General features: G+C 41.3%; 2 protein-coding genes across 3 annotated transcripts; both read left to right on the forward strand.

The window, feature by feature from the left end:
• Window positions 1–119: 119 nt before the first annotated feature.
• LOC112570796 (zinc finger protein 318-like) lies at window positions 120–5,039 on the forward strand. 2 transcript variants are annotated; one of them, XM_025249418.1, is made up of 5 exons: window positions 120–260; window positions 616–771; window positions 913–1,009; window positions 2,684–2,802; window positions 3,780–5,039. In XM_025249418.1, exons 2-5 carry the CDS (start codon window positions 727–729, stop codon window positions 4,905–4,907), a joined length of 1,389 nt encoding a protein of 462 aa, XP_025105203.1. In that variant the 5' UTR covers window positions 120–260; window positions 616–726; the 3' UTR covers window positions 4,908–5,039. The 2 variants fall into 2 exon arrangements, with proteins under 2 accessions (XP_025105203.1, XP_025105204.1); XM_025249419.1 differs by lacking the exon at window positions 120–260 and having other exon boundaries at window positions 352–771.
• Window positions 5,040–5,631: 592 nt separating this feature from the next.
• Window positions 5,632–8,539, forward strand: LOC112570795. The gene is made up of 2 exons (XM_025249417.1): window positions 5,632–7,276; window positions 7,659–8,539. The coding sequence occupies exons 1-2, from the start codon at window positions 5,644–5,646 to the stop codon at window positions 7,685–7,687; spliced, it is 1,662 nt and encodes a 553-aa protein (XP_025105202.1). The 5' UTR covers window positions 5,632–5,643; the 3' UTR covers window positions 7,688–8,539.
• Window positions 8,540–8,701: the final 162 nt, after the last annotated feature.

Genomic DNA, 8,701 nt, shown 5'->3' on the forward strand with positions numbered 1-8,701 from the left:
TTGTGTGTCCTGAAACAACAGCACAATGATCTTCTGCGAAAACGACGGCGCCAGACAGATGGGCACAAAGATCCACTGCTTGCAGAAAATCTGAAGCTACAGGAAGAAATAAACAGCCAGATTTACGCACTTGAAAGAGGCAGAGATGTTGCCTCTAGCTGCAAATCTCCCTCTCACCAGATAGAGTCGCTGGCCAAAAATGATGACTACTTTTCTGCTGGCCTTTCTGAGGGGTCAGAAAAAAGAAGGAGCACATTTTGGTATGTACATTGATACCACTTTTACATACAATTACAGAAAGAAATTGTTAAATTTTATTTTTTTTTAAAAACTTGTTTGTCTTAATTTTTTTTGGGGGGTGGGGGGAATCTTTGGGGTTCAATGGTGGTTGCTTCATTTGGTGTGTAGGACATCAACTACTGCATGTTATACAGCAGATTGTGTTTGTCACTTTTATTTTGTGTGTATGCATACATAGTTTTGTCTATTCAGTTTTTTAAAACTTGTGTTTTTAAATGCGATTGTTAAACCCCAGGAATGTTTCCAGGCTGCGTCTCCTGTCTGGGTGTTTAAGTAGATCTAGGGACATGTTTCTGATGATGGTTCTGATTGCAGGAAGTAAAGCTTAAGCAAAAACAAGCGACGAAAGAAGTTCCTAAAATTCGTTATGAGTACTTTGATCCAGGAAGCCACTGGTGTCGTCTTTGCAATGTCATCTGTGGTCACATGTTTGACTTTTTCAAACACCTTGAATCCAAAAAACACCAGCAGGTAAGATTGTTTTCTTTGCTATACTCTTTCTTTAAGCTTTTGAAGTCTTCAGCAACCAGATAACACATTAAATGCATGATAAATCCAACCCTAGAACTAATACATTATAGCAAAATTAACAGCTTTTTTTTCCCTCTTCAGAGATTGGATCCCTTTGAGCGACCTTGGTTGATTGAGGCCCTGCAGAAGTCGGAAGGCAAAGTGAAAGAAGGACCTGTTCAAGCCCACGCTATTAAAGGTCATACATCCATATGCTTCGTTCACAGTCAGAATAAACTCCTGAGTTTGGGGCACAATGATTTGATAGCTGTTTCATCCTATGTTTTATAAGCAAATTGAAATTGCAGCACTGATAAAAGTCAGGGTTGGTTTGTACATTGATGCAGAACATGTACCAGGCATAGTGGGACAGAAGCTTGCCAGCCTTGGATGGGTGCTAAAATGCCAAAATAAAATCCAGACAGTACAGAATCATGGTTTGTAAAAATTTCCAGTGATTTGTACTGGCTTTAATGCAAAATAGGTTTGTTCATAAATTCTTTGTGCATATTTAATGTTGCATTGCCACATGTATTTAAACATGTGATGCTGAATATAGAACAATAAATGCACCAAATTCTGTATTCATCTACCCTCGCATCCACCCATAACATCCTTGTTTGTTCAGGTGAGAAAAATGCAGTTTTAGTTTCCACCTGCTTATATTTATTCATCATACAGCATCTATGAATGAGCCTATTCAAAAGCACAGCACGATATAATGTTCTGCATCAATTTTGTTATGGAAGTATCACTTCCATAAACATATCATCACACTTGTGCCACCTCTGCTTGTAAGACCTAGTGACACCAAAAAAATAATGATCCCATTTGTTTATGCAACCTGCATTTGGAGCTTATCACAAGCCCATGTCCTTGTCATTTGACGCCGTCTTAAAGTTTTACCACTGGTGACGCAAGGAAAATGCCTCCTTGGGAAGGTTTTTGACTTGAACAATTTTGAATTGCAAAGTATAAATGGATCAGTCTGATCATGTTGGCTGGTCGGCTTACATATGCCTACATTATCCTCCACAAGAGGAGGTTAAGATTTTTGCATCTGTTGATGGAAGCCCAAAGGGTGAAATTTGGCAATGGTATGTGTTAACTGTAGAACATTTTTCATTCCTTTTTTTTTTTTTTCCAAGAACTAATGTCTTTGTTCTCATTAGTGTAGGGAGATGTTTATGCCTGTGACCCCGTCTCACTAATTGGTGCTTAAGTAGCAAATGTCAAATTATAAACATTTATATCAAAATGCAAGCTTTTGTGATGTATAGAATGAACATTTGTAGATCATACTCAGTCTGCAACAATTAGTCACATTGCAAGAAAGTAGCTGTTCCCAGCTATTCGAGAGCAATGGTTTTCGTCAGAAGGGTCATACTCAGAAGCAGTTTAAACGTTTTATTTTTCCCTTGAAATCTATCTAAATATTTCAGAAGTACTATAAAATGAAGATGATTTGGTTTTGACTTCCATAGTACAGCTGGAGAGCGCACTTGAGCATCAATTTGCGATGATGGTCACTGCATTTAAAATGTTTTGGGCATTATTTAGATAGTGATCAACACATTTTAAGATTGTTTTTTTTAAGGGAATATACCTTGTTTAATCTTAATTATTTAGAAGAAATAATGGAGAAGGCATAAAAAGCAAAATAGTAATTTGCATAGCTGTTTTTATGAATGTGCTTGTCAGACATTTTCAGTTTTGTAAGAATGCACAAGACTACGCATAATGGTCATGACAGTAGTTCAAAGAGCAATTTGTACTGGTGAGAGTTAACAGCAGACACAGTATTGATACCGATTGATGAGAAAATATTTTGATCCATGTCAATAAACCTATTGGCTTCCTTGCTTGCAAACAGGCTTGGAGTTCATGATGGCCACGTCTGCTTTCTACTGCTCGCTGTGCAAGGAGTTTGCAGGTGACTTGAGTGTGGCTGAGTCACATATGAAGAGCGATGAACATCATGAGAAATACAGGGTCAGTGATCAGCTAGCTTTACAATTTTGTTTTCGCTGTTTTTGGTTAGACTTTGAAAAGCATAGTAAGTCTGGCTTTGGCTGGATATAAATATTATCATCATATATGATCAGAAAAATTGGTTTTTTAACAGAATTCTCTACCTGCATGCAGCTTTTCTGATTAAGTAAATATTAGTAATTTCAATGCAGTATGACATCCTTGACTGTTCCAATTATGTTAAAGTAATGCTGGTATATTGGAAGGAAGAAAGATAATAATAATTACATTTATATAGCATCTTTCTCTAGCATCAGCCAGATTTAAAGCACTTTACATGCAGGTGTGCGAGCACACTTTTTCAGGCCAGGCATAGAATGTACTCTCATAAACAGGCATACACACAAAAATTGCATACACAATGCGCAACAAAATATAAAGTTGATTGAGAGAGTGCTATAGAATGCAATATAGGGTAAAAGACATGTAGCAAGTCATTTGGACAACTGTAATCCAGGCAAAAAATGCTCCATTCTACACCACAATTCCAGTGATTGAACAAATCTGATATGTAGAGGGTTTTTTTTTTTGTTGTTGTTGTTGTTGATGTTGCTGCTCATATGGTTGACTACAAAATACATCTGAAACACCGCAGTGACTTTACAAGCATGTCATAAAGAGATAGCATAATATTTTAAGCCATCAGATGCTGGTTAGCATGAAGAGATTAGTATGACCATCTAGACTTGAAGCACCAGATCAGTTAGAGTTGAGTGAGAAAATTAGGTGCTTTCTCCAATGCCTGGGGCATCCTTCAATTCTGTCAAAGATGATCACCTTGTATATGCATGTGTTTCTGTTTACTTTTCTGGTATCCTTCTATCATTTCTCATCTGTTTCTCTCATGTTGTAATTCCTGAAGCAATAAAGAGCTTTACTACTGCCTTTAAACCTATAAGATGGACCTTGTATTGCTTACTTCAGAATTTATTTTACAGGAATATATTGCACAGAATCCATTCTATGAAAAGAGGTACACACTAGAACGTTCAGCCTCACTAACCCTACAAAAGTCCAGCAGTGCTGTGTCAGATGAGGAAAGCACAGATGGAGAAGAAGAAAAACAAACAAAGCCCAAGAAGAAGTCCTCAGTATCACAGTACAAAGATGAAAGTCACCAGACTGCTAGAGATAATCAAGAAAGGGTGAGAAAGGAATTGTTTGAGAAACAACTTGACAATTCATCCAAATCTAACGAAGCAGAAAAGCGAAAAAGTAGGGAATCTCGTGACTCGCCTCTGAAAGATATTCCAAAAACTGATGGCTGTGAAAGCCAGTCTTTGAAAGAGCCTGCCAAAACAGACAAAAAGTACATTCTCAAGGATGAAGAGATACCACTACCACAAGGCAGCAAAAGTCAAGAAAACAATTCTGAGAAAAAGGATATTTTAGCAGAAGAAGAAAAGAAGGAAGCAGACACAGAATCCAAAGGCAAGATTCCTATCAAGCTGACTGGTAAATCAGGTATAAAACCCCCTGCACCCCCACCTATTCAGTCATGGAAGGCAATCACTCGCCCAATACCAAAATCTAAGCGTTTCCAGCCAGTCAAACCCGTACCCGCAGTTGCAAGTGGAAACAGCACGCAGCCAGCACCGCTTGATGAATTTTTGACGCTGGGGACCAAGACAAGCCAGCCACTGCCAATTGTGAAGGAGGCTTCTGCAGCGATTGTTTCAAAAGTGCTGCTGTTGGCTACCCAGCCAGTAACTTCAGCTGCCACAAAAGAAGAGCAAGCAGTGGAGCCAATGGCTGCAACTGTGCTGGGGCCACCTCCAGAACCCCTTCCTCCAGGCACTTATCCTGTGAATGCACCATCAGCATATGTTCAGCCACCTGTCCCGAGTGGCCAAGGTTATCCTGTTCCTTCTACAGGAGGGATGCCTGTTTCACTGCCTCCCATGATGAACTTGTCCATGCCTCCTCCAGTGCTGCAGCCTCCATCCATGATGCCTTGTGGTCCACCAGTTTCTCAGCATGGTTATCAGGGCCCATACCCATACTATGGCCCACCTATGATGGGGCCGGCACCTTGGCCTCCTATGATGGGGGGGCCCCTCCCATGAATGTGTGCCCACCTGCACCCCCACAGCCCCCACTGCCCCCTTACAGCTCCATTCCACCATTGCCACCAATTGGTGCACCTCCTCCACCATTGCCACCAACTAGTGCACCTCCACCACCATTGCCACCAACGAGTGCACCTCCGCCACCACCTCCGCCGCCACCTTCTCCTCCTGAAGCAGAGCAGGCAGATAAAGAAGCCATGCAAACTGTTGAACAAGAACCACCACCCGATTTGGGAGAAATAATACAGCTTAATGAGGGTGAACAACCAGCAGAAAACCAAGAACAGTTGCCTTCAATTGATAGAGAACTTCCTCAGTCTGGAAACACGGTGACTGAGGTGAAAGGGACAGAGGTGTTTGAGGGACATAATTTGCAGATGTCTGATGGGGAAGAGACACAAAACAATGACGAAAGGACTTGTCAGCCAGACGCTCAGTTTTCAGCAGAAGCTTTTGTGATGGAAACTGAAGCACTCCTAGCAGAAAATGCAGACACTTTTAATTTGAAGTCAGATGAGTCAACAACGGCTGATGTAAATGCAGCAGCCATGGAAGAAGCAATTGCTTCTGCAGAAGAAGCCACATCAGCACTTGCAGAAGAATCATTATATCCTGTTGCAGAAGAATCACTGCTTGTTGCTGTGGATGAAGGAGGTGATAGGTATATAGACGAAACACCAACTGAAGATGTAGAGATGACAGATTCTTTTGCATGGAGCAAATAAATGTTAGCATGGAAAAAGTGACATCTGCTCCTCCAGTGCAAGAAGTGGTGCCTTCTGCAACAATGCCAACTGCTTTGGAAGAGACAGTACCTGTTGCCTTGAAGGATATATTTGTTGTGAGAGAAGCATTGGCATCTGTGCCCATTGAAGAACTCACACGTGTTGTCGTGGAAGACATAGTACCTTGTGCAGCATCTGAAGTTGCAAAAGCAGCAGCTGCTGAAACACCGATAGCAGAGTCAAATGCATCCTCTGCTTCTGCAGAACCCAGCACTTCAGAATTAGCCGAGTCTGTAGAAGACAAAACCACTAAGAAGTCTCCATCCCCTTCAAGACGACCAAAGACAAGGTCACAGACACGAACCTCAACCCAGAACCAAGCACCTTTGCAGACCAGGTACCAAACAAGGAGAAGTCTGAAGGCTGCTGATGTGAGTTTTCTACAACTTCCTGAGGAGGACCAAATAACAAAGGATATAAAAGAAGAACCTGTTAAACTGGTGGAAGAATCCGAAGCTACGATGGCATCCATTAGCTTGTCTCATGAGGAGATTTCATCTTCCTTTGTGGCAACATGTTCAAAGGAGGCAGCATCCTCCTCGGTTGTGGAATCTGAGGCAGATGTGTCCTCAGAGACTGAAGGTCTTCGTCACCTTTCTGTCCTTACCAGAAGCAGAAGTGCAGCAGTGGCACACATCCCAAAAGAGAGCAACACTTCTGTGCCAGAAAAACACTTGAAACTGCCAGAGACCACTCACTGTGTGTTAGATCTTACTAAACCTCCTGTGGACAGCAGTGTTTCTTTTGAGGATGATGTTGAGGTGGAGTCATCTTCTAGCACAATAGCAGAAAGCCTACCAGCAGCAAACAATGAGGCCATTGCAGCACAAAGCCCAGCAAACTCAGAGGCTTCTGATGATACCATTATTGTTGAAAGTAGCGAGGCCATAAGCTCAGAGGCAGAGGCTCAGTTAGTGAAATCACATCCATCTTATGTTGAAATTGACCCCGAAGAGAGTGCACTTAATCTTACCATAGCCTCTCCTATCCTGAAAGCTGGTAGCTGCCGCAGTGTTGTGCAGACAGAGCCAGAAGACTTAAGAGCACCAGCCATGCCACAGGACCTCAGTACTTCTGGCTGCTCCAGAAGCAGGGCTGTCCTAGACATGCCCATGGATTTGTCTGTCCGTCTTGCCACTTCCGAGTCAGCAGCCTCATTGCTGTCCATCAGCACAACCATGTCAGAAGACGTGCAGGGCTTCTCAGAGACGCAGTCTTCTCCCCCAGCCCCTATCTCTTCTTCAGACATTCTGCAGCGCACCGATTCCATGGACTCGTCAACAGTCAAAGACACACTTTTGTGTGGCACTTCAGGCTTTGGTCCCTCCTCCAGCAGACTTTCACTTGACCAGGATCTTGCACTGGAGGCATCCCTTATGGAGGACCAGTCTGATGAAATGCCTGGCTCATCCCCAGGATTGGGGGTTGATGCTGAAGGGGATCCAGTGGATTTTTCACTGGCACCCATTGATTTTGAGGAGTTAGCTGATTTAGATGATGCCCCTAGTGCTGTTCCTGTTGAGGACAGTGGGGAGAGGGAAGAAGCTGTGGACAGTACATACTCTGATGTGGAAGAGACAGGTGTGTAATTTTTGCTATTAGGTGAGCATTGGGAAGAACTAGATGCAGGTAACTGTCGTTTGGTAGTGTAAATGCATTACTTGCACATGCAGCACTAATGTGTACAGTTAAAACATTTTTGAGTCAGCTTGTCTGTTCAGGAAGTTCAAATATAAAATAGTAGCATGAACTAGCAAACTTTGTCTTGGTCAAGAAACATCACATCAGATTGTATTAAACTATCTGCTTGACCTTTTGCTCTTTCTCAAAAATAGCCTTCCCCTTATTTTAAATATTTAGAATTGATCTTAGTTGCATACTACCACAAAAGCTGGGTAGCATTTCCTTTAGATGACAAGCCATATCACATGTGAGCATGCATACAGTGTACATTCTGTTGCAGGTCAGATGAAAGCAGATAATACTGTATAGTTCATAGATCATGAAGGTGGAACATACCAGTTGTTTCAATAAAGAACATTCACTGTGTGCTTGCATTTATTATATGGCCATGTCGTTTTGTTTCCTTTGTTCTGTGAGTATCATTGTTGTCCAGTCATTTGGTTTTCACCGAGCAGAGTTGGTGTGAAATGGGAAGTTCTTATCCCCTTTACCATCAGAATGAATGCAGAGGAAATTGTAAATATTTGAAACTGTACGTATGCTTTGTTACCATCTTAGTGGAATGTGTTGACAGTTCCTCTGCCTGTCTGACAGACATGGAAGTGTCTTCTAATTATAATGATTCATTCTTGAACCTTTTTTATGACACTTACTTCCCCAAACTTCCCCTTCCCTTTTTTGGAGGTGGGTTGGGGTAGTAGGTTGAGGGGAAATGGTCCAAGGAGAAAACAGGAAAGAGTTGTGTCGTAACTTTTATTTGAAACATGGTACTTCTGATGTTAGCATTTACAGTTGAAGTCACTTAAGGTCTTAAAGTTTTACAGTATATTACATTTTTTAAAACTATCGCAGATAAGGTCGCCATGATAGTTTGTTGATGAAAATGTTAGTTCGTTCAAGCTGTGGTATCATTTAATTTTATTTCACATTTCATGACCATATTACATAAACTGTCTCCAAACACATTAACTTTGCATCCATAACTCCACAGTTAGTGTTTTACATTAGAAAATTGCTTGTATTTTGTTACAAGCTGATAATCGTTTCAGTGACTTCAGCTGCTTGACTGAAGCCCATGTAAGATCATGTACATTGAATGTTCAGTGAATTGATAATAAAACATTTGCTTTGAATTTTAATAAAACTTACTGCACAAAGTAATTGTTAATGAACTCAAATGTGTTTGCTTCTGTAGTGCTCTGCTTTGAAGTTTAAGTTTTAATGAACAGCATGCCACCAAAACGTCTTGTAGGTTGGACTCATTTCTGCATGCAGATCAGTCTTGTCATTAATTTGCACTGACATCTCATTCTCATTTTCCAT

Source organism: Pomacea canaliculata, linkage group LG8, assembly GCF_003073045.1.
Source record: "Pomacea canaliculata isolate SZHN2017 linkage group LG8, ASM307304v1, whole genome shotgun sequence".
Lineage (NCBI taxonomy): Eukaryota > Metazoa > Mollusca > Gastropoda > Architaenioglossa > Ampullariidae > Pomacea > Pomacea canaliculata.

What these genes read in the sequence shown, in the direction of transcription:
- LOC112570795 (XM_025249417.1), top strand. Translation starts at nt 5,644, where the DNA reads ATGGAAAAAGTGACATCTGCTCCTCCAGTGCAAGAAGTGGTGCCTTCT. An exon ending in CTCTGATGTGGAAGAGACAG is followed by an intron (nt 7,277 to 7,658) that starts GTGTGTAATTTT and finishes ATTCTGTTGCAG; the next exon opens with GTCAGATGAAAGCAGATAAT.
- LOC112570796 (XM_025249418.1), top strand. Translation starts at nt 727, where the DNA reads ATGTTTGACTTTTTCAAACACCTTGAATCCAAAAAACACCAGCAG. An exon ending in AATCCAAAAAACACCAGCAG is followed by an intron (nt 772 to 912) that starts GTAAGATTGTTT and finishes TTCCCTCTTCAG; the next exon opens with AGATTGGATCCCTTTGAGCG. An exon ending in AACATCATGAGAAATACAGG is followed by an intron (nt 2,803 to 3,779) that starts GTCAGTGATCAG and finishes TTTATTTTACAG; the next exon opens with GAATATATTGCACAGAATCC.